Source organism: Xyrauchen texanus, chromosome 15 (genome assembly GCF_025860055.1).
Source record: "Xyrauchen texanus isolate HMW12.3.18 chromosome 15, RBS_HiC_50CHRs, whole genome shotgun sequence".
NCBI classification, from domain to species: domain Eukaryota; kingdom Metazoa; phylum Chordata; class Actinopteri; order Cypriniformes; family Catostomidae; genus Xyrauchen; species Xyrauchen texanus.
This window is the reverse complement of record NC_068290.1, coordinates 17,837,179-17,862,852: the sequence shown is the minus strand read 5'-3', so window position 1 is coordinate 17,862,852 and position 25,674 is coordinate 17,837,179. Positions and strand designations below refer to the sequence as shown.

At 36.1% G+C, this 25,674-nt stretch overlaps 2 protein-coding genes across 3 annotated transcripts; one reads left to right on the top strand and one right to left on the bottom strand.

Moving 5' to 3' along the window:
* The first annotated feature begins 8 nt into the window (after window positions 1-8).
* Window positions 9-13,369, top strand: LOC127656009 (transmembrane protein 79-like). Of its 2 annotated transcripts, XM_052144128.1 has the most exons (8): window positions 9-122; window positions 972-1,547; window positions 3,234-3,428; window positions 3,604-3,826; window positions 4,636-5,995; window positions 6,343-6,516; window positions 9,307-9,432; window positions 11,160-13,369. In XM_052144128.1, the coding sequence occupies exons 2-5, from the start codon at window positions 977-979 to the stop codon at window positions 4,835-4,837; spliced, it is 1,191 nt and encodes a 396-aa protein (XP_052000088.1). In that variant the 5' UTR covers window positions 9-122; window positions 972-976; the 3' UTR covers window positions 4,838-5,995; window positions 6,343-6,516; window positions 9,307-9,432; window positions 11,160-13,369. The 2 variants fall into 2 exon arrangements, with proteins under 2 accessions (XP_052000088.1, XP_052000089.1); XM_052144129.1 differs by lacking the exon at window positions 6,343-6,516.
* On the bottom strand, window positions 13,110-25,059 carry LOC127656008 (T-complex protein 1 subunit gamma-like). The gene is made up of 14 exons (XM_052144127.1): window positions 24,977-25,059; window positions 24,319-24,380; window positions 24,160-24,210; window positions 23,912-23,974; window positions 22,731-22,827; window positions 22,388-22,505; window positions 19,439-19,625; window positions 18,282-18,431; window positions 18,061-18,193; window positions 17,876-17,957; window positions 14,641-14,821; window positions 14,149-14,394; window positions 13,898-14,029; window positions 13,110-13,572 (listed from the first exon to the last, which is right to left on the bottom strand). Exons 1-14 carry the CDS (start codon window positions 25,002-25,004, stop codon window positions 13,471-13,473), a joined length of 1,632 nt encoding a protein of 543 aa, XP_052000087.1. The 5' UTR covers window positions 25,005-25,059; the 3' UTR covers window positions 13,110-13,470.
* Window positions 25,060-25,674: the final 615 nt, after the last annotated feature.

The window sequence follows — 25,674 nt, the reverse complement described above, 5'->3', positions numbered from 1 at the left end:
GAGTCTGTCCCTTTAACAAACTTCACCTGTCTTGGACACACCTGAAGTTCCACCACTGGAGTTTCACTTCAGAAAACTGGGAAAACAATCGTGAAAATTCAACACCCTGCGCTGATATCTGGGTAATAACATTGGAAAGTTTTACTTTTATACTTATCGTCTTAAACGTTCCATAATACGTGTCGTTCACACGTGTTTTGGTGTTTTTGACGTAACACATTATTTAGATAATTTCGGCCTGGTTAGGGAATCTCCATTAACTCTAAAGTAAGGACACAGTGAATATCAGATGTATCACGCAGAGCTGTAATAGAATAAAACTAAGTGTTGTATAGTAGCTATTATTCGCTTCTTTCTTTTTTTTTTTTTGCTGTCGGTCTGTTTATGTGATCTCGTGCTGATGTTGTTTTGCGGTCTCGCGGAGTCAATTCTGCGTCAACGCACGTATTTTTAAGTCCACCATTATGAAAATGTACCATAATTGTACTAAAGTAACAACTTTTATATGTTGTTGTTCCAGGCTTAATAACCAATTCCCTGATGGATTATTGGGGGAATCTGTTTTTATTACAGTCAGGGGGTTGTAGTTTGTTTAGTTTGTGTTGTTTTAAAAGTTTAGGCTTCTATTTTTCCAGGCAAATACAACTTTTGTTTTATAGAAACCAAAGTTAATTTAATCTGACCGTGTAAATGTTCTTTGATTTTACCTGTGGTGTCTATTGTGAACCACAGTGAGCACAGTTAAACTGTACTGAAATATAACTGCAGGTAAATATAAATTAGATTAAATTCTTGTTCTGTTTCCTTCCAACATAGTGAGACTGATGAAACATAAGAAAATATTAGAATACATAAAATGTGGGTTCGAGTGAGAAATTACCTTTCACAAAATGTAAACCTCTTAAAGCAATACTCAGACATACTGTTGCCAGCTTCTCCACTTCTTTCATTGCCAAAATGTCTGTCTCCAGGGACAATGGATAACACCCCTCTTGGACCATCAGCAGAGCCCCAAACCTCTAAATGGGTATCAGATGGAGCCATGGTAACAAAAGACATGAACAGCACTGAGCGGTTGGATGAGGACATGAGCAGGTCTGCATATATGGAATCCAGTACCCTACAGTGGCCTGAGAATAAACCTGAACCACAGATTCTGGCAGGCAATGATGGAGAGAGCACAAGCATAAGATCTGATTGCACCTCACTCCGATGTGGATTGAGCCGGACGGAGAGTGAGAGGGAGGAGTTTGGAATGAATGAGAAAAGAAAGATGGGTGAGGGATGGATGGATAAAAGGAAAGGGAGGCTTTCGGAGATTGAGTTGGAGGAGTTAAATGTTATGCCAGAGAAGGCTGCCAGAGTTTTTAGTCCCAGCATCACCATTCTGCGCTCCACCAGCCAGACAGAGTTTCCTCGGGAGATTGGAGACGACTGGAGAGATGGCGAAGAAGAGAAAAGCCCCTTTCTGGGGTCACACGAGACTCATGGAACCCCGCATGAAGACTATGACCATGACTGGCCCATTGAAAACAAATTTAGCTGCTGTGAGTAGAGAATGAGCACTAGCTCTTTTTGTTTTTTCTTTTTTTGTGATTAACTTTTTACATTCAAGCCAACTCATACAACTAAATCAGACGATATATTATTCAGAAATAAATAATACCAGTATAAGATATATACTGTACCTTAATTTATCCATCGTACCCTCACATATACCATTGAAGAAATCGTGTTTTTATCTTATTCAGGCAAAAAAAAAAAAAAATACAAATTTTATTTTATTTTAATAAAATTTATTAAAATGAACAATAACATATATCATTTGTTATACACACAAACTTGCCTGGTTGGTGCAAGGAAGGTGCATTGGCCTGAGGAAGGTTGTAAGACAGAAGATTTGTTGTTTAAATAATTGAGACATTTTACTATGACAGTATCAGCTTAATCCCATGGGTTATATTTCAAGTTTCCTAATCTCACTACCAATCAATCTCATTCCCTGATGTGAGATACCTTTTCTTAAGGCCCTTTAACTTCTTAAAGGGAGAGTTCACCCCCAAAAATAAAAATGATCTCATTGTTACCCTCATAAAAATGAAAGCATGCAGTGACCTGGGGCCCTCAACTGAGAATTTATGAAGTATGTTGCTTTCATTAGGCTACTTTTGAAAATTGCTAATACTTCATAATTACTAAATATTTCAATTAAATTAATAAACCAATACATATATAATCTACAACACTTATCAATGTATTGCGTCTTATGTGAGTGTAGTAATGTTCACCTTAACACGTTATCTTGTATAACCATATACAGCCTACATACAAATTAATTATTTTTTTGTTTTATGTGTGTACTATAATGTGATTTTCTGTGTATAGTTAAATTGTTTTCCTACTTAGAAATATAAATTGAAATGATTTGATATCATGAGAAAAATAAATTTACAGCACAAATTATGGTTACTTCAGGGATGCTTGTGCATCGGCATTAAACACTGGAAATGTCCTGTCCCTTACTGAAACTGAAAATGTGATTGGTTAGCAAATATCCAGTTGTGTCTAAATTGAATGTTCTGATTTGTCGATCAGATTTTTCGTTCTGTCTGTCTTGCCTGTGCCATCACTTAAGCTCCCGCCTCCCACTGCTCGTGCGCATTTCGAGACAATTACCATACACTTTTTAAAAAAATAATAAATGCATTTAAAAAAAACACATTTCACTTAACGGTGCTGCTGCAATGCGTTAGTAGAAGTTCTTGGTCAAAACCCTAGTTGTTCTGGTACCATACATATCATAACTTATTTTAGGTGGGAATATGCAAAATCCTAAGAAAGATAGGTGGCCATATGGCATAGGCCCTGGGCTACATTACTATTCTTAAGCTTCAAAAGGACAGAAAAACACTCAAATTACAATAAAAGTAATATACATTGTGCACTGTTCAAAGTACTCTGAAGCCATACAGTAGCCTTGTGTGAGGAACAGCATGAAATTTAAGTTATTGACTGAAAATCATCCTTTCTGCTGTAGCTCTCATATGTAATTCGTACATATTCAAACTTGCTGTGGGTGAATTGGCAGTATTTTAATTGTTGGGTTAACTATTCCTTTAAAAGTCATACTAGAAGGCAGATAATTTATTTTCTGGATCCTGCACCTAACAGCTTAAAATGACTACATTTATAAGAGTATAAAAGGTCTGACCTCTCTTTTTTTCTTCTTCCAGGTTGCTGTGGTGAAACTAATCGTGATGCCCTTAAATTAGGTGCATCCATGTTCACTTCTGCCTTGATCTTCCCCCTGTTGGTGTGGGGTGGATATGTCTTCCTGCCCTTTGATGCCCCTTTGCTTGATAGCACCCCCTTAAGGCTGGTCTACACATTGCGCTGCTCTGTTTTTGCAGTTATACCCATTGTGCTTGGTAAGGAGGAGGTTCCTAGTTGAATTGGTGGGGGGTTTGTTCTATATACTCTAAAAAGACAAGTGTCTTTGTGTTCATTCAATCCTGATCTTGAATACCACATTTAAAAGAATAAATTTTAGGACATCACAAATTTGTTTTTAAACTTTCATGCTGTTCTTTTTCTCTCTTTTAGGTATGTTGGTACTGGGTGTATCCCGCCTGAGGTATCGTTCACTGAGGCCACGATTTGAGGGGGAGAGGGAGGTTAAGCAGGTAGCCGTCCACCAACGCTATGTGGAGGATTCCATCTCTCTCTTTATCCTTTTCTTCCTTCAGCTGGCTGTGATGGCTGCTTACCTGAGTCAGGATTGGCTTAAACTAGTCCCTCTTCTCACCATCATTTTTGCCCTTGGCAGGTATGGAATCCCTGCATGAGGAATAACTTCGGCTGAGCTAAACTAATCAATCTGTTAATTGGCAAGGACCAATTCTTTCATTTTTCCTATTATAGGGATATTTCGCAAACAATTAAATTTCTGTCATTATTTACTCTATTGTCGTTCCAAACCCAAATTACTTTCTTTCATTCAAAAAAAATAAATAAAAATCTCCACATCTTTTCACCATATTATGAATGTGAATGGGGATCCATAAAGGACAAAAAAAAAAAAGAAATACCATAATTCCACAGTTTAATTAGCCGATGTGACTCATGCACTATTTCCCAATCCTTTTGAAGCTATACGGTCACTTTGTATGATTAACAGATCAAAATTTAAGTTATTCACTCAAATTAATTAATTTGATCATCTGCCATAAACATGGCAAATATGGTGATACATCACACCTTAGCAAGCACTAATGAGGTTTATATTTTAGATGCTGTCAAATTTAAAAGAACTATTAAAGCATTTGGTATGCATTGTTTCATTCATTGCTTTGCATGTAGCTTTTTTTAATGCAAGAACGTGTTCAGTCTCAATGGCCCCTAACACCTAAACAGATGCAATGCGATACAACTACAATCAGTAAAATAATCCCTCAAATCAATATTATCTTGAAAAATGTCTGGTTGAATGTGATTTTCACATTGTGTAGTTTGGATGTACAAATAACTTGTGTTGTGCCTGGTTAGGACACTGTGCTATTATATGTTTGTGTATTTGGCAGACAGGTACAGTATATTATTATTATTAAAACTGTGTTTTTGTATTGTGTTTCATAGACTGTTGTACTGGATCGCAGCAGCCTGTGACAGCAGTGTGAGAGGTGTTGGCTTTGGATTCTCATTTCTGCCAATGCTGGTTATGCTGGTGGCCAACATCTACTTCCTCTTCATCTCCGATTCTGCAGGTTCTATCTTTGCCCCGGACATCCCAGATTCAGAAATGCATGTTCCTTCAGTCAAGCAGAGGTTCTGGGGCTAGACAGGCCACATCTGATGACTCTTCAACTGCCAAATGTAGATCCGATTTTTTTAGGCTCTGAGCAATCTTAAATTTGCACTGGACTGTAAGACTTTTGTCCAATTAGGTTTAATCCAACTGTGATGTATTTTCCTTTCTGAGTATTTCTGTGTCATGACCAGAAGTTACAATTGCCAGAACTCCGGTCAAACTGCCGAAGAGATGAATCAAGAGATGGGGTTTAAATAAGGGCAGGGAGGGGAGACCTCTTTTTCAGAGCAAACTTGTGAACTAAAGTTGTGTAGTGAAACATTAAACATTGTAAATTAACTACATTAAATGTACCCTGTAGTGAGACAATCATGAACACACTAAGCAGATGCAGTAAAAGCTTCTAAATCACTCAAAAGAGAAATTTCAGCTATTTAAATATGTACTTAGAATGTCATCAACAAGAAAGCAAAATTCCAAGTATTTATATATTAATTTGATTATTAAGCATTGTTTACTAATTCAAGAATTCTATAGTATTGTGTGAATTGTAAAGATTGTGGCCTGTCTGAGCTTTTTCAAGGCCACTCCTTCATGGCTTGTACTTTAAGGCAATGTGCTGTTTACAGAGTGCAAAATGTAGACTTTAGAACTTTTAATAGATTTATAAAAGGTTTGCAAATGTAGAACTATATCTCCAAGAGGAGCTTGTAAACTAAAATATTTATATAAAATGCAAATCTAAGAGATGATACAAATCTGATTGGGCACTTGAATATATAAAGCTGGAAACAATTCCTGTTGTGTTAAATTGTCATAAACATATTTTTAATAGCTTAACTTGAAACTGTCTTTTGTTTTAAATCCTTATTTCCTTAAAATACATTTACAAACGCATCTTGTCACACGGGACAGACGGTGGTCTGTTCGCATATAAACCTGTTCAACGAGTTACCGAATAAATTTTTGTCGGAGGGCAAAAAGTATTTCCTGCTGTAATTTGACTGCAGAAATCCATGGAAAATCGACGGCAGATCTTAAAAGACTTTGATTATACTTTGAAAATATTAGTTACTTTATAAATCTGAGGCAGGATGACATCTCAAGGTAGAAGGAAACACAGAGCTTGTCTGTTTCGGTTGAGTGAGAACTGCCCTTTTCGAAAACTGAGAAGAAACATGTGCAATGGTAAGAAGCAGGACGATGTCATGTTTAACTGATGGTTTATAGACCTTATAACCATTTAATGGGTGCAAACAATTCCAAAACGCAAAGTTTCGCTTAAGTATCCATATCTTCCAAATAAATTAGATATGTAAAACGTGTTGCTCAGCATTCTTGAACAAAACGTGTTTAAAAAGGTTTTTTTTTTTTTTTGACATACACATCTTAATTCAATGCATTTTCACGAAGATACGATACGTTTGAGTGTTTAGTTGTTTTGTGCTGAAATGCCTACGTGTAGTTTAATCGGTTTACTATTGCCAGCCGGAAATGGTTATGTAATACTGCTTTTTATCAATCACATTGTTCAGACTCAAAGAGCTCACTTGTGCCCGCTGGAGGACAGTGGGAAACATCTCAAACTCAGCAGGTGGCAGGAGCTTCTGTGTCAAACCGCAACATTAACAGAGTTGTCAGCATCGAGACGTTCTCGAGACTCCTGCCGAGCCTTCATTCTGCTTCTCACGTACAGGAGGAATTTTCAGGTGAGCCTGAATGTCAAATAAAGCCCAAAACTGGCCATTTACTATTAAGCAAGCATTGTTTTTTTTAAATGCCGTTTTCAAATGTTTCATTTTTATACATTTAACAATGTAACCATTGTTGTGTTTTGACACAACCAACAGTTAAAATGTATTAACTTTGTGTTTTTATTTGATAACAAAAAATCAAACCAAATGGTTACATTTTCAATAAAGAAAAGAAAAACGACCTCACTTTGCGGGCCCCCTAGTTGCTCGGGCTAAGTATTACAGTAAAAAGATGCTGTTGTAAAATGAGTATTTTTATCAAAATCAAATGAAAGGCATTAAGACCATCAGTACTACTATGATCTGTAAACACTTTACAATTTAAAGCTAAAGTATGCGATTTCTGCGACTAGTGTCAACAAATGGAATTTCAAAAATAAACATTGTTTTCAAAACAACATTCTGAATTCGTCCTCTGCCTGCCATTGGTCAAACAGAGATAGTCCTGTCCCCAATTCAGACCATTTGTTGAGTAATGTTGTTGAGGCAGGTCTAAATGGATCTTTCTCATTGGGTAAGTTACTAAAAAAATGTAATCCACTACAAAATACTAACTACTACTCTGTCCCTACCTCCATCACTGGACACCGATCCTGGCAGTGCCCGGTTTCCCTGCAGTTCCAACAGACCGGCCCAGGCTTTCCTACCACGCCCGTGGGTGCGGTCTCATCAACCTAGGGGGGGTGGGAGTGGAGTGAGAAAGGGGAAGTGGGGAACACAGACAATGAGAAGGACCCCCTGAGCCGGGGGAGAGGTTTGGGCAGGGTTCCTCCCCACTTCTGTGGAGCTGGAATTATGTAGATATATTGAAGCAACATCTCAAGATATCAGCCAGGAAGTTATAGCTCAGTCACAAATGGGTTTTCCAAATGGACAGTGACCTCAAGTATACCTCAAGTTGTAGCAAAATGGCTTAAGGACAATCAAGTCAAGATATTGGAGAGGCCATCAATACGATAGCAAATTTGTGGGCAGAACTGAAAAAGCATGTGCAAGCAAAGAGGCCTACAAACCTGACTCAGTTACAGTCTGGAGGAATGGGCCAATATTCCAGCAATTTATGGTTGGAAGCATGTGGAAGGCTACCCAAAACTTTTGACCCAAGTTAAACATTTAAAGACAATGCTACCAAATACTAATAAAGTGCATGTAAACTTCTGACCCACTGGAAATGTGATGAAAGAAATAAAAGCTTCTCTCTACTTTTATTCTGACTTTTTACATTCTTCATTTTAAGTTGTTATCCTAACTGACCTAAGACAGAGAATGTTTTCAACAATTAAATGTCAGGAATTGTGAAAAACTGAGCTTATTTAGCTAAGGTGCATGTAAACTTCCAACTTCAACTAATATATATATATATATATATATATATATATATATATATATATATAATGATTATATACCTGCAGCCTTTGTGGGTCCTAACACCCCAGTATAGTGATGGGGACACTATGCTGTAAAGAGGCACCATCCTTCAGATGAATTGTTAAACCGAGGTCCTGACTCTACATGGTCGTTAAAAATCCCAGGGATTACTTCTCGTAAAGAATAGGGTTGTAACCTAGTGTCCTGGCCAAATTCCCCCATGGCATCCTAATAATCCCCATCCCTGAATTGGCTGCATCACTCTACTCTCTGCTCTGCACCAACTGACCTGTTTCATGTGACGTCACTGTATGACCGCGCCGCCATGTTTGTGACCAAAATTCCATTTACCTTCATTGTGATGCGCTGAGATGCGAAAATTCGGTGAAAGTTTTGTTTTTGTTTATACATTTCGAAAAAGGTGATACTGCTGTTTAATTCCAGAGCCAAAATGTAATTTTTTTTTCAATAAAGTTTTATTTATTAAGTGACATTTCACTTAATTGGGTCTTGTAAATTTTGTTCAGACATTTCAGTTATCTGTTAATCGATTTGGATTCATCGATTTGGATAGAATGAAACTGGAAATGCACAATGGATGATGTTATTCATAACACCCAGACTGTATAAAGGTATTGGATAACTAACACGTTGTAATGAATAAAAAAGCATTATAATGTGAATATATATAGGATATTTTAATGTGTATATGCTAATGTTAGTCAATAATCAACACATAAGAATATGAAGCACAGACTTTATTCACACCACAATGTAAACCTATTAGTCTTATTCACTAAAATGCCTTGGTTGCTTTCTGTGTAAAGTTAAAAACAGCCCAGACGTTTTGTAATATTTTGACCAAATCAGGTCAGAAAACAACACAAAAATGAATGACTTCTAAATATGAGAGCTGAATCATAGATAAAATATATTTAAATGTCTCCGAAAGTCAAATTTGGCAATATTTGTGCAGTCCTCAGACCCGAATACATCTTTTCTGGGACTTCTGGATCAAAAGTGTTTTTTTTTATTTATTTTTTTTATGTTTTTCTTTACACTCATTTTACAGGTGTTTTTCGATTCACCGCCATTGTTTCCTCCCACTGTTGGTTACAAATATTGCTGCTGCTGGGGAAAAGTGGCATCACTGAAACAGGTCAATAGATGGTGTGGCTCTATGACTGCTGTTGCATCATCCAGGTGGATGCTGCACACTGGTGGTTGTTGAGGAGAGTCCTATGTTGTCTATGTATAGCGCTTTTGAGTGTAGTGTCTTAAAAGCGCTATATAAATGTTACATTCATTCATTAATATATAGCTTGTGCAAACTGTATTATTAAACTGTTAAACCTATTTTCCCTTCTATCTGAACAGCCATGGACACATATATGGATCCTTCAACAACTGTGCAGAGTTACATGGTGTCTGGTGCTTCAGGACCAGCCAACTTTAGCCTCATTAACCAGCAACGCCGCCTCTCCTCCTGTGACACCAGCATGGGTAAGAGGAGATGCTCAGGGGCCAAGGCTGTGGCTGTAGACAATACTCCTTAATATACATCTTTAAAGTAAACGTGTATGTGTATAAGCAGCAGGGGTAGAAAGAGTACTGCAAAATCATACTCAAGTAAAAGTAGGGTTACTTCACAAAAAATTTAGTAGAATAAAATTACCTGTCCTAAAATCTACTCAAGTATAAGTAAAAGAGTAGATCATTTAAAAGTACTCATGAGTAGTGAGTATTGGGTTGCAAATGCGATGACTTATAATAAACAATGCATGCTGCAGTTTCAAAATGTTGCATACATACCGTAATTTACATTCCCTTTTATGGCTGTTTGCCAGGAAGAATGAAAATATAGATATTTTATAGGTGTTTGTGACTGTCACCTTTTAATTTATATCAGTTATCTATGACTACATAAACACTACATGAATCTAATTCCAAAAAAATTAAAGTGAGACATGATAACTGAGATGAAAAGGTTATTTTCAATACACCGATCACTATTTTAAATCGTAATGTGTAGCATTGTATAAAAAAAACAACATTAAAATTAGTTTGTGTAGGGTCTAAATTTTCCTTAATGTTGACAGAGCGCTTTATTGTTGCGCATAAAACAATGTTCAAAACAATGCAAAAGCAAAAAAAAAAAAAACCCTGCAGTTGACATATCACATCCTGCACAATAGAAGGTATATAGTAAGGGTGGACAAATGTTTTTGGTACAAGGACCAAATCGGGCTTTAAGTAGTAAATGGGTATCCACATTATATTCCTTTTGAGATACAGTGTTCCACTTTGATTTAGTTCTTGAATCTTTTAAGCGCAGAAATAGTTGTGTTCTTATTCTAATGCATGATGCACAATTTTCTGGAATAGTTTGCCCATAAGTATTGCTCTACAAAGGTAGGTACTTTTCTATCAGGCATTAGAAGGCTGAGCTTAAGTTATATTATAATCTCTACTTTCCTGGTCATTTGTTATTCAAAAGAACACATTTTATATCAAGGGTTGGTTTTATTATAAAAAAAACAAAATTAACAATAGGCTATTATTTATAAAAATGTCACTTATATCACAAATACTTTTAAAGCTGCTAAAATTATTCAGCGAAAAAGCAGTGAGTGGTTTTGTTGTTTGATTAATAGCCTTTTAATGACACACTAGTGTATTGATAGTGATCCAAAGTGTATACATTACCGGTTTAATACCTCACCAAGACAGGCATTTTGGCAGAAGTGTGGAACATACCTGCATTTGCGCACTCGGAACACACGCGCACTGCCTGTCAGTCAAACAGCGAGGCAACAGAAGCGACTAAATAAAAAGTAAATCTTTTAGATTTTATCGAGATCAACCAGTGGTTGTCTTGCTATCACGATCATTATAATGAGCACCCCTGGTCTAGATGTATAACATAGACTATAGAAAATTACCCCAAAATTTATCATCAAGTCAGCGGCAATACTCAGAAGTATCCAGTTTTTAAATTACTTGAAAAAGACCAAACTACTTACAGTAACGAGAGTTTTTGTAGTTCGTTACTTTACACCCCTGATAAACCGGGTCAGGCATGATAGAGAATTTAAAGGCATGATTGCTGAGTGTTGAACACAAAATTTTAACCATGTCAGAATCTGTAATTAAAGAGGGTCAGATGCCAGTCCATTTAAATTCCTTGCCTTGATTTAGTTTTGATGGTTTCTTTTCTATTATTCTTTTAGATCTTGACACTGGAGTGGACCCAGAGACAGGAGAGAGAGCTCAGGTGTGACATAATCCATGTGTGTAGTAAAGTAAATCTGTAATGTCAATAGTTGTGAATGCTGCAACGCACTTTGCCATGACAAATAATTTGGGTAAATTTGAATGTTTGTGGTTTTGCCTCAGGCAAGCACTACAGACAGAGTTAAGACTTCTTACATGTTGGAAGTGACTGGAACCAATTTTCTGAACAGCTGCCAGCACAGTCAATGTAGCCAAGACAGAGTGGTGCATAAATCCAAATATTATATAATTTTAGCATAAGAAATTAAACATTTATCATAAATGGATGTAACGAAATGCAGATATTCAAATTATATTACATGCATCTATAAATGGTCTTCTCTTCAAGGTGATCTAAAGTTTAGTGAATCTGCAGATTCTTTATCAGAGCAACACGAGTACCAAACCCTCAAAATAAAATCTGCAGCAGGTGGTGATTTACAGAAACTCCAATGTTGTTTCAATGCATTTAAGTCCAATGTTTGACAACCACTTTTGTATATATTGTAAATAATGTGTTTGAAATCAGGGTAATGTGTCAATGTCTTGTGCTTCAACATTTGTTGGCAAAATATTTGTATTAAATATTTAAAACTATTTCTGGTGGAAAATGACTGTTCAATTTAGATTTTTCATAATGATTGTAATAAATGTTTAAAAATTCAAATTACTTTTCAGTGTGACTACTTAGGTAGTGATTGAGTAATGGTTAAGAATCTAGAAAACATAAGGCTTCAATCCCAATGCACGGTGATCCAGAAACCAGTTACTGCTCCATCAATAATGTGCTAATGATCACATTAGCATTGCACATTAGATAATGTGCAATGAATGACTTAAAAGGGATAGTTCAGCCAAAAATAAAATAGATCTATCATCATTAACTTACCCTCATGCCATATAAGATGTGTATGACTTTTGTTTTTGCTGAACACAAAGATTTTTAGAAGAACATCTCAGCTCTGTATGTCCAAACAATGCAAGCGAATGGTGATCAGGCCTTTGAAGCTTAAAAATAGTCAGCATAAAATAATCCATGTCTTCTTAAGTCATTCAGCTGTTTTTGTGTGCACACAGACAAAATATAACTCCTTTTTCACTGTACATTATGCCATAGTAGCCTCTAGGCACAATCATGATTTCAAGCTTGATTACACTTCCTAGTGCTTGTCGCATGTGAAGAGCCAGAACCCTACAAGTTTAGCATAAAATAGCATTAAGCAGCAGTCTCATAGACATTCTCTGGTCGGTACAATGAGAGTAGATAAGATACCATTGTTTTTAATAGATGTCTATGGAGTTTACCCATGAAAAAATTGCTATTTTTAAAAAAGACAACATGAACAATTTTGCAACGGGTAGGTTTGTATGTTATCAGTATACTGTGACTCACTGTTGTAGCACGCTAGTTGACAGCGCAGAGGTTGTGATCTCAGTAAATATTAGAATCTCTGGCAGAGCACTAGATAGCGCTATAGGAAAAGTAATCAAGCTTGAAATCATGATCGCCAAGGAGAATGCTGTAAGATCGTACAGTGAAAAAGGAGAATTTTGGTCTGATCTCACCCAAAACCAACAGGATTGCTTCAAAAGACATTGATTAAACCATTGGAGTCTGATGGATTGTTTATGCTGACTTTATCTCCTTTTTGGGGCTACGAAGGCCTGATCACTATTCACTTGCATTGTATGGACCTACAGAGCAGAGATATCTTTTCTAAAAATCTTCATTTGTGTTCTGCTGAAGAAAATCATACACATCTGAGATGGCATGAGGATTTTCATTTTTAGGTAAAAAAAAAAACCCTTTAATCCCATCCTGTCTTTTTAAATAAATTTACTAAAAAAAAAGAGAGAGAAAAAAAAACAAGACGCAAAATTCAACAACAATTAGATATTGAAATTTATCACCAGTGAGAAATAAAAAGGTAATGATACCAGTAAAGTGAACCACAGAGATACTAGCACAAACACATTAATCCATTCCAGGGTTGTTTCATTTGCCAGAGGAAAAAAATAAATGAGGGGAGAAGAGCTTTTAGCCTAACGATACAACACAAAGCAATGGTGCAATTGGCTTTTTTGATAACGCATTCTGTTTGAGAACAGTGTTTTGCACACATAAATGCTTGTGTTTATATATATATATATATGGTCTTCATTAGATGCATTCCATTCACTATTTGCAATCAGATTTGGTGGTCTCTCAACTGTCCATTCTGTACTCTTCGTCCTTCATCCTTTGTTTTGCCTGTATCTCTTGTTCCTTTATTCCTTGTCCTCCATAGGTGCGCCACCACCCCTCTGGTCATCTCCCTTCTTCTTGTGACCAGAAACAATGTCATCAATGCGCAGTAACAGTACAGCAGTCTAAAAAAAAATAATAAAAAAAAGAGAAAAGGCAACAAAAACCAATAAACAGTTATGTCAGAATATTTGCAAAATAATTTATTTAGAAGTGCATTTTTCCATCAATGCAAAATTAAAGCTGTAGTAAAATACTCTTAATTTTTTATTTTTTTTTACTGCACTTCAACGCTAATGAAGTAATTTCGCATCAGACTTTTGAGGCTGGTAAATGCTATATGAATTGCATTTCTGATATCCAAATATTTCTTCCTTAAAAATACTAAAAGATCATTAAATGGAATTAAGGAACCAGAATATTTTTTACAATCTCTACATGCATTTTTACCTCCACTGCAGTCTTGTATGTCTGGGCTTTAACTGCCAGAGGTTCACAGATCCCCAGCTGCTCCATTTCAGCCAAGGTTCCAGTCTCTCCATTGACTCCCCACGAAGCATTGCCCTCCTGGGTGTGCTTGGCCTGGAAAAGGGGTGAAGAGACTTTAACACAAACTGAATGTCCTTCACTTTCTTCTGAGTAAATAGCAGACACACAACCAGATTAACTGCAATCATTCACCTTGTTGATAAAAATCTTACCCTGAGAGCCGTGAGCACGCGTATTGCAGAGGCTCCACAGTTCTGGATCAGTGTACGCGGAATGACCTCCAAGGCCTGAGCCACAGCCCGGTATGGCCACTGTTCAACACCGGTCAGCGCTCGTGAACGCTCTGTCAGCCGGTGAGACACTGCCATCTCAACTGCACCACCACCAGGCAACAGATATGGTTCCAACAGGACGTTGCGACATACCTGCATGGCATCCTGAAGGTTTCGCTCCACTTCCTAATAGAGCAGAGACAGATTTATCAGTCAAACTGTTGAGTTAATCTGGGCAAAATACACTCATATATATCAATTCAAAGCCACAGCAAACTCTGGCTGAACTGAACAAACAATTAACAAGGGTTCTGTTGAATTCTCCTAATTTTTTTTAAATTACTTTAAACACACTCACTAATCTCAAACTAAGAAAAACAAATGCATCAAATGTCTTGTCCCTTTCCGACACCCACTCCTGTCTTCTCTCACCGCCAAGATCTCTTTGCTGGCTCCTCTCAGCAGTATGGTACAGGCTTTGGGGTCTTTACACTCTGTGACAAAGGTGAAATACTCATCACCGATCTTCTTCACTTCAAACAGGCCAGCTCCTGTACCAACATCCTCTTCACGGAGTTCATCTGTTCTGCTGGCAATGCGTGCCCCACATGCTCTGTGATACAAGCAGAAATTAGCAAAACACACTTTGGGCATGCTTTTTAAACTCTGGTAAAGTACATGTAAATGTTGTGTAGTTAGATACACCCATAAAAAAAAAATTATACATAGTAAGGATGTGCAAAACTACCAATTCTCACAATCGACAAGTCGTCGGTTGTTTGAATGACTAGTCTGAGTTAAGGATAATAATGTATAATTGGGCTCTGTTATGATCATATGACCCCAGACAATCAGACACGTTTCAGAGGGAAATACAGACACTAAGCACAGCAATTCAACATGTTAACTAAAGGATATTCAACAAGATCTTACTGCACAAAATTATCAAAGTAAGAAATAAGAGAATCTCCAATAAAGAACAGTACAAAACTCAGGGTTCCCACACTTTTTCACGGCACAATTTTCCAGGATATTTCCAGAACATTTTTATGTACACATTGTGTCTAATATTCAAGCAAATAAACACAGAACATCATGATGTACATTGCCGTTCTAAAGTTTGGGGTCACTTGACGGAAATGTTTCTCATGATCTTAAAAACCTCTTGATCTGAAGACATATGCTTAATTGTTTGAAATTAGTTTTGTAGACAAAAATATAATTGTGCCAACATATTAATTTAATTCATTACAAAAATGTATCAAATATTTTATTTATATATATATATATATATATATATATATATATATATATATATATATATATATATATATATATATACACACACACACACACACATACATACATACATATATATATAAAAAAAACACTTTTAAATGGATGACTTGGAACAAATAATAAAGGAAAGCTGCCAATAAGCGCAGAGCAAAGATGGGAACTCCAATACTGTTTAAAAAGCATCACAGGGTGATACCTCAAGAAGTTGGTGGAGAAAATGCAGAGTATATTTCTGCAAATTCTAGGCAAAGGGTTGCTACTTTGGAAATTATGTTGTCTAAAGAAAATCCAAAATAAGTCACAAATATTTAGTATTATTACATAGTTTTGATTACTTTATTCTAAAATGTGAAAAAAAAGAATAAGTAACCCTAAACTTTTGACCGGTAGTGTATTTTGTTATTGGATGGGTTTTTTCTTCTGAATTCTGTATTCAACATTTTAAGAGAGCAAAACTGTCGCACTGTACAGCCCTGCATCAACTATAAACACACACACAGCACCAAGATGCTCATGACTCTTGTGTTTGTTGTCAGTGTATGAGCAGCCAGCTTCACACATACATTTTGAAGCATGTATCACATGCAGATTATATATTTGATTATATCTCCACTTTTTGCGGTTTAATAAACTAGGACATATTGTGGTTTTAATTTAATTATGCATTAAAAAATTATTGTACAATTTGTCAAACTCCGTGACAAAGTGTTTTATAGCTAACGCCATTTTTATGACTGGATTCAGACTCAAAACATTGTGACCACAGTTTAAGTGGATCGTGGAATTATTGAAAATTAATTCACAAGTGTAAAGGCTGCATCAACATGCTACCACATCAGGGTGTGAATTCATAATATAAAAATCTGCATTTTGACTATCGTCATAGTCTAAAATTTAGCAAAAAAAATTTTAAATTTAAAACATTTCAACTCGAATGTTTTAGTTAACAACTGGAATGTTGGAATGAAAAAAAAAACATTTAGCATTTTATCAATATTTAAACTTTTTTATCAGAGCAATGCAGAGATTACAGCAGATAAGCAGAGAAGGTTCATGACTGGGCTTCGTACGAGTCAACTGACAATTGTTTCACAACACACAGCCACCACATCAGCAGTGGCATAGTGATACGAATGTGTATTTTACACCTATCCTGAGTCCCAATTGTTAACATGTAACAAAAACCTTGTTGGCGACACAGTCAATCAGTTTTATTATACCAAAATATTTTCCAGGACAAATCATAATTTTTCAAGACATTTACAAATGTATTTAATTTCCCATGACTTTTCAATGACTGGAAAACCGCATTGTAAAATTCCAGGTTTTGGAAATTTGGAAACTGCTTGTGTATCCGTAATGACGCTTCAATGTAAACTGAGAGCTTGGGATTCTCACGGTGATCCTCGCAGCACATAAAAAAGTGCAAAACTGCAAGATAATATTGCATGTACACATCTACTTCATGACATTGAGCAGTTTAACCTTTCTAACTGCAACTATTTCTTTAAGCGGTGTCAGACAGGATCAGCAAAAGACATTAATCTCTCCAAAGCACCTAAAAATATGGGAACATTACTCACAGAAGAAGATTTAATGTCTGAGTGCTCGTCTTGTAATGTGTCGTTGATGCAGCGCTTTGATTGCTGGAACCGCAGCAGTGCATAATTGGACTAAACTTCTTGCAGAGGGTTTAACTGTGCTGAATATTACTCACTTTTAAGCAAGCTACAATCACACAAAAACACTGTCAGAGAAGTTGCGTCTATTAATTTCAGAATTGTGTCTCCCATTAAGCCACCATCACTAAAAATATTAAATGTTAGTAGTCGACCCCACTAATCGACTAGTCAGTTGTTAGATGACTAGTCAACCACCATAGACCATCCCTAATAAATAAAAGTATACACTACCATTTAAAAGTTTGGACACACAAGTGAATTTCTTTTCTGATAATAATTTTTTGTTTCTCTTAAAGGCATTTGCTTGAAAGTGGTTTTGTAGACTAGTAGAAATTGTATTTACAAAACTAAAATAAGATGTACTGGACAGTGAAGGAAAAGCAGACAACAAGTCCAAAGCGTATAGGGGAACTACTTCAATAATGATTCAATACAGCAACCCTGACTGGATACATCAAAGTTTCTTACAAGAATATGCCATGTGCAGAGCTGTAGGGAAAGGGTGTCCATTTCAAATAATCTAAAATATAAAGTAGTTTTGATTAAACATTTTTGGCCAAATAATTACTCCCCTTTGTGTCATTTCATTGTTTTGATGACTACTTTTCTAAAATCTGGAAAATAGTTAGTGTGTCCCCAAATTTTTGCCTGGAACAGTATATTGACAAATGCAGATATTTGCACACCTTGCAATGCGGTTGTTGTCCGTCTTTCTGACGCGACGGATTGCAGTGATGTTTGCTTTCATCAAATAGTGCTGAGCCAGATCTAAACAGAGGGGACAAACCATTTACAAATATGAAACTTGGATTCTGATCTTACCATTATCCATCCTAATAAGCATATAATTGCATTAAGAACACATTTGTACCTGAAATTCCCTTTTCAGTAAAGATCAGGTCGGGTTTGAGGCGGATAACGTCCTCGCAGATCTGCTGAATGTACTCTTCCTCCATCTGCAGGATGCGGGAAAAGTCTTCCTCACGAGTGATCTCAATATCCGTCTGAGAGGAAAGAGGCAGGCAAAGGTCAGAATTTTTAAAGGTCTATAAAACAAGCATTCACAGATTTTAGATTCAGATAGCACCTCACCTGGCTCTCACCCTTCTTGTACTCCAGAGAGCAATCAAGCAAAACTATTCTGGGGTTCTTGATGAGTCTTCTCATACGGGGGTGAGTTACATCCTTATTTACCATAACACCCCTTAGCACACATGAGTCCTCAATGAAGCCACCAGGCACCTACAAAACACAGTAATTATTTGAGTTAATTAGACAAATTCCATCAAATGTAATTTTTTGAATGGAGACAATTATTAAAACATGGGAAGTGCAGTTAGGTACATTTAGACCTTATTCACACTAATGCCATCTTTGATTTTTAATGGGAATGGCAATGAGGCTGTGAGGGATAGACTTCCTGTCTCTTCAATGGCACAAACGGAATAAAGCTGTATAAAGCTCCTAGATCCCATCTGATTTTCCACAACTCATGTTGTCTGGAGTTTATCAATGACAAATATTTTATCAATGTTTTGTCCGCGGAAAGATCGAAATTTTAAACTGCAGTACAACCCATTGAAGAGATGGTAAGTCTATCCCTCACAGTCTCGTTGTCATTCCCACTAAAAATCAAAGATGGCACTAACGTGAACAATGTCAATACACATACCAAAAAAAAAAAAAAGTTTAAAGAAACCGGTTTACCCCAAAATTTTGATTCTCTAATAATTTACTAACCCTCATGCAGTCTCAAACACGTTTGACTTTCTTCTGCGAAAAAAATATAACAAATTGTAATGCATATATGACACCTGTTTCTCCATACAATGCAAGTAAACAGGGTCCAAATCTTTCAAGCTCCAAAAAGGACATAAAGGCAGCTTTGCACATGGGTCAAGAGCAAGTAAGTGTAATTGAGCTTGTTTCATGATCAGGCCAAGGAGTCCTGTATATTTATAGCGAAAAAGTAGTTACATTTTGGTCTGTTAAATAAAGCACTCGAGTGGTTTGGATTACCTTTATGCTGCCTTTAGGTCCTTTTTGAAGGACCCTATTGACTTGCATTGTATGGAGAAACATAATATATCCATCAAATTTTTTTGTTTGTGGTCCGCAGAAGAATGTTATATGAGTTTGAGATGGCTTAAAGGTGAGAAAATGAGAATTATAATTTTTCACCTAACTACAGTATTCCTTAATCAGAATAGAAGTAGTTCATAAGGAAAATCCCTCCAGTTCTCTCCTACCTTTTCAACTTTGGCATATTTCTTAATGTCAATTTCCTTGCGTCCATTCTCCTCCAGCTCAACAGTACGGACAGCATCAAGAGCGATGTTACAGGCCAGGGTGGACCAGCGGCTAAGAGCTTTGGTGTTGATTGCTGAGTTTATTATCTTCAGCATCATATCCCGATTACTTACATCAACTGGGGTGCTATAGAGGGCAGTAGAGACTATCAGACTAAAGAGCATGAGCACAGCAGTGTGTAGTTATTTGATTCTTAGCACCTACATTAAGGGCTTTGACATTGCCCATCCACTGATAATAAACCTAAGCTGGATAACCTTTTAAGCTCTGAAGGTGTTTTTAAAGATTTCTTGTTTCAGTGGCAAACCCAACATTAAAGTATTACTACGAGACCAAAAAAAAGAGGGGGGGGGGTCAAGACTTTGGTATCATTATAAAGAAAACTTTTCAGATTTTTTAATTATATAGATTATGATGAATACAAAAACTCTCAGCCTAAGAAACTGCTGAAAAACTTTATATATAATGTATATAATATATAATGTGATTTCACATTATATATTATATCTCTATGTGTAAATAAGGTGGCTCCAAAAAACTGCTTGTTTTGTTCCCAAATGTCACCTGTAACTGAAAAACAATGTGTATATAAAACAAAGCAATCAAAATGTATAGCATTACAAATATACATTTATCCCAGTGTACAAAAATGTCACCAAGTGTCCATAAGCCTTTTCCAAACAAATAAAACGTAATAAGTGTACATAAAAACGAATTACACATGCACACACAACAATGACTTAAGGTATGCATAACAAATGATTTAATGATAATAAGATTTAGCAGAATGAGTGTCATTTGACTTAATCACAGTAATTGAGTCTGTGTCAAGTACTTTGTGCCATCTCCTGGTGGTCATATGAAAAAGTCAACAATCACATCTTGCTGCCCAAATATGGATGATTTTTGCACCGATCTGAGCCCAATCCAATTGGTTTAGCATTCCATGATGCTACATAATTTGATGTCATCTAATCCAGGAAAGCTAACATGTTTTCAGACCAATTGCAAGATGCCAGATGTTGCATATTGAGCTTGGTGTCAATAATCTAATCCAATTACCTTGTGTATGGGCTTGTTTGAAAGATAGTCGCCTCCTCTAAGTAATGCTATGTGATATTTTATATTCTGTTTATTTTTTGTGAAGTTTTAAGCAAATAAGCAACACCTGTTCGCATGAAATGTAAATATCAAAAGACATAAATATACTAGTTGTATTCTACCTCTGAGAGCTTTCCAACAACAGATGACACATGGCTATTTGATGATTTTGAGGTTTCAACCGATTATAATATGTACAGTGCGACATTTTTTAATAAATTATCAAAAAGGAACATTTCTGATTTGTCTACAAATTTCATAGCACTTCTTCAGTTTTGGTCATGATACATACTTCATTTGTTAAGTAGAGCTTCTAAACTAACAAATTATACCTATTTTGTGTTGGTCAAGAATGTAGTCATGATAAAGATTTTCTCAAAGGCCCATCCAAGCTAAAAGCTGTACTATGTAAGACTATTTGGTTAAAAATTAACAAATTGCCATTATTAATTGAGCATTAGAATTAGGTGCGTAATCGCTGGCTTTTGTCGTTCATCCTTACGTCATGTCCGTAAACACAGAAAAGTAATGGAGAAACTACTTTCAGTTCAGTCAGTCACACAGTTCAAGACAGCATGGTGGCAGTCTGAATGGATTTTTATCTCTTATCCGTTTGGCAAAGTTGTTTACCTGCTATAATGCTTGGATATATTTTCTGGGGTAAAACATCTAGGGTTGTTGTATTACTTGTCATGCTTTTATGAATCGAACATTACTCATGTGTTAACCGATTGCGATGTATCCAAGTTGTCCAGTTAAGTGAATGAGACATTTATGTATGACTTCTGAAATTGACTTCTTGTCATTGTTATATTGCATATTTAAGCATATTATTTTCATGCTTAAAGTGTATATTATCCCCATCATAACTGAATCCTCATTTAATTTTTTTGGTTATTGTGTGCTTTGCATGCACAGACATGCTATTGTAGTATTACAGGTTACTAGCATTATCAGCTGAGGCTGTACAATATAATAAATCTTGAATATCACAAGTTTCACCTCTAAAATGAATGTGTAGTACAATACAAACATTAATAGTAGATAAAACACTAGAATAATCCTATTAAAATATACTGGTAACTGTTGGTGGTTGAGTCCAATGTTCTCTATATAAAAGCGCTTTGAGTGTAGTTTAAAAACACTTTGAGTGTTTTAAATGTTTAATTATATATAGGGATGCACCGATCCGATACCTTGATCGGTATCAGCTCTGATACTGAATTTTTTAGACGGATCGGGTGTCGGTCCGACGAGCCCGATCCAAATCCGATACATGTGTTAGTCATGTTCATTACTGTCAAGGCTGGGCGATAAAACTATATAAATATTTATCATGATAAAAAAAAACTTCATAATATCGACGATAAGCTTTTGAGTAATTTGAGATATTTAACCAGTGTTCTACATCTAGACATGCGTGTTGCTAAAAACACTAGCAGTTTGGCTTTCTTGTCATATGTTTCCACTGGCACGTGCTGAGCGAATGAGAGCGAGCGCTTTCAATTCCTTCCAATGGAAGCTCAGGGTCAAGCTCACAAGGTAGAATGTAAAATTGATAACAGTGCGGGGCAAGCGGATCCCTAGCGTTGGGAGTGGCTTGTGCGGATTTCTTCCGCGTCAGTGGAAACGCAGGCTCAAACTGTATGAAGTTGCTATTGCCACCGCTACGCAGGTCACCACGTTCCTGATCCCAGATTGATTCCATCTTGACTGCAAGACATCATGACGACGGTTACGCCCTCTCATCGTCTCTAGTGAGCAGCACTATTTCTGTGTGTGATTACCTGATGTCTTGGAGTATGTTCAACATGTCGTCAAGAGCCTGTCTGTATGCACTGATCACCACGGTAGGATGCATCTGCTGTTCCAGAAACTGCTCAGCCACTGCAAGCATCTCACCAGCTGTAAAGACAAACAATAAATAAGCTGTCTCTAGTAGTAACTGGGCATTTTAAGTTACACTCTTTGCTCTTTTCAACTTTTTCCAACAAATTACAAATAGTAGTTATAAGTGATAAGGTGATCCTTTCAGATCAAACAAAGTAGTTGTAATAAAATAGAGTTTAAGAACAAAAATTCACAATTTCTGTATTCTTTTTGTACAGTAAAGATAAAAAAGACCTTCACCTAGAATAATAACAGAGGTGGTTCCATCTCCAACCTCCTCATCCTGTGTACGACTGATCTCAATCATGGACTTGGCAGCAGGGTGCTGGACTTGGATCTGAATGTGGCAGAGAGCATATAAGAGACTGTTAGGCCTGTTCACAACAACCCCATTTTTTCGGCACGACTGTTTGTTTCGAACATGCTTTTGAATGGTAACAATGGATTTGGAAAGCAATATTCACAGCAGGTCTGATAAATCTTCTGCCGAAAATCAAATTTTTTTTGCTTTTTTTACAGAGAGTATTCCGATATTTTTTCTTCAGACTGTGTTGAAAACTGTGACCAATGAGAAAAAAGATATTTGTCAAACATGGGCATAGGACAGTGCAGCTGATAAACACCCAGAAAATTATATACTTATAAATAGTTGCAGTTCATGAACCCTTTGAACTGCAAACATAAACCAGGTCTGTTTTTGAAAATAAAATAAAAATAAATGTTTGTCTTAAATGCACATTATTTAATATGTATATATGTCCCTGTATATAAAAACATTTATATTTGCAGAACCACACTGTTATTTTTATTGCAAGGACAAAATAACAAAGTATTGCAATAATTGAAATAAAGGAAATAAAGTGAGCAGTGTTTTCTTTTATATTATTATTATTAATATATGCATCATATTTTTAAACTATAATGTTATTCTCAGTGTACATTTTTCCATGCATTTATATCACTGTACATTGTATTATATTATCCAGGTATTATAAAAAGAGAAGTAGAGTATGGGAGGCTTAATATAGACTTATTTTACTAATTGTAGCAAAATACACATGCAAATAAATATGAAACAGTGCTCTTTACACGTCGCACTCTCATAAAAAACAGATTATATACTCCTCAAAATGCATCAACATCATGGAAAGAACATAATGAAACAGATATGCTGAATTGGTAAAATAAATGCTTGAACTACTTTATTATATTAACCTCTAACAGTTGAAGGGTGCAGACAGGAGACTGAAATAACAATAGCACCGCAACAGCCGGCTAGTGTACAGGAATACAGGTTTGTCTCGCAAAATCGTCACGGATTTGGGGTGAACAGGCCTTTATTTTAAACATTCAATTAAGCACAAACAAATCCAATATAAAGCTCCATAACTATTGGGAGGAATAATGGCAGTCTAGATTACCTCTCTCAGAATTGCATTGCCATCGTTGGTCATGACAATACCACCCATGGGATCCAGAAGCATCTGCACATAGACAACAAATCATGCCATCAAACCTCATTCTAGACCAACACCCTCTCTCAAAGCAAAGCAAACTGCCTTTTCCAGGTGAGGGGATACATGTAATGCATGCATCATAGCTATTATCAATATTTAATCTAGTAAACAATGCACCAAAATATATTCGTAGGGTAAAAAAAGAACCATACCTTCATCATAGCTCTTGGTCCCAGACATGTCCTGATGACATCTGCAATTGTCTGAAGAAAAAAAAAAAAAATAGGAAAAAAACTGGCTAGTGATTTTGTGCCATTTGACACAATCTGACCATTTGTCAGTTATCTCTCAGGAAAACCTAACGGACCCACCTTAGCCGCAGTGATGTTTCCAATCTGGACTTTTCGTCCAGACTCTCTCTTGATGTTCTGACCTTTTATGGGCAGAAACAGAACCATTGTAAATCAACTTCCTACTATAATAAACACTATTTTTCATTCATTAGGACAAGTTAATTTACATAAAACACGAGGCTTTAAAATCTAGCACAAATCAATAATTATATACGTGCTTAGTTGGTAAATATGAACATTATTATCTTTCAACCCAAACTTATGAACAAGGTGCAGCACTGGTCAGCACACCCTCTATCTCTGCGCAGTTAGCCTGCTGCTAGCTTATTTGAATAGGCTAACTCAACAGAACCGACTGCCCCAAAAATCCATCAGATTACTGAAAATTAAACAGCGTTAATTTCATTACCGAATGTGTAATTTTTGATTATTTGTTACCGGTAATTTTACAAGTAAAAAGCAGTGTTAGCTTTGAAGCTAACAAAATGACTAATCTGAGCACTGTCATAAGCATGTCAGCCACGCGAGGCCACCGTGCCACCCCAGTTAGCTTAGCATTCGAGCACGACAGCTTGAATAAAACTCTTATTTTAACAGTTTCCGAGTCCGGAAGAATCCCGTATGAAATTTACTAATATTGCATATTAATAGATGGACTAATGAAGGCAACACTCACTAAGCACAAGAACTGGTCGGCCCATCATGTTTGCAGTGTGGTTTAGCTCACCGGTACCGTACAACAAGCACAACTGCAAGAGGAGAGGATGCACGAGGTGTGACTGGGTACTCAGCTACAGACCAATCAACAATCGATATGCATTTGACGTACGCAAACCTCGACTAATCAAAATGAGCTCAGTTCAACCTTAAGAGGCGGGTCTTGAGTGGAGCACAGCTGAAAAGTTCTCGAAAGAAGCTTCCTAGTATGGAGGACAAAACCTGCAAAAATTATAAATAAATAAATACATAAATATATGTAGTAATAAGAAAATAAATAAAGGAATAAATGTCTTGATAAAACAAATATAATTCGTTTTTAATTAAAGTTATTCCTGAATTTATTTTTGTAGACTTTTTTCCTTCATTTATTATTTTCTCTTTTTATTTTTATTCTTTAAAACTCTTTTTATTCTTTCATTTTTTTTATTATTATTATTATTTATGCATTCTTTTATTTTTATATTTATTTATTCACACCTGTATTTATTTCCATATTTAAATATTCCCACATGTATTTACTTTTATATATATTCTTACATTTCTGTCTCTTGTATGATAATTATGTGGGCTGGTCCTGCTTACCATTGGCTTATTGAAGCATGTGTTCGATTACTCTTGACTTGTTTTGATGCGAGGTTAGGTCATAGCCATATT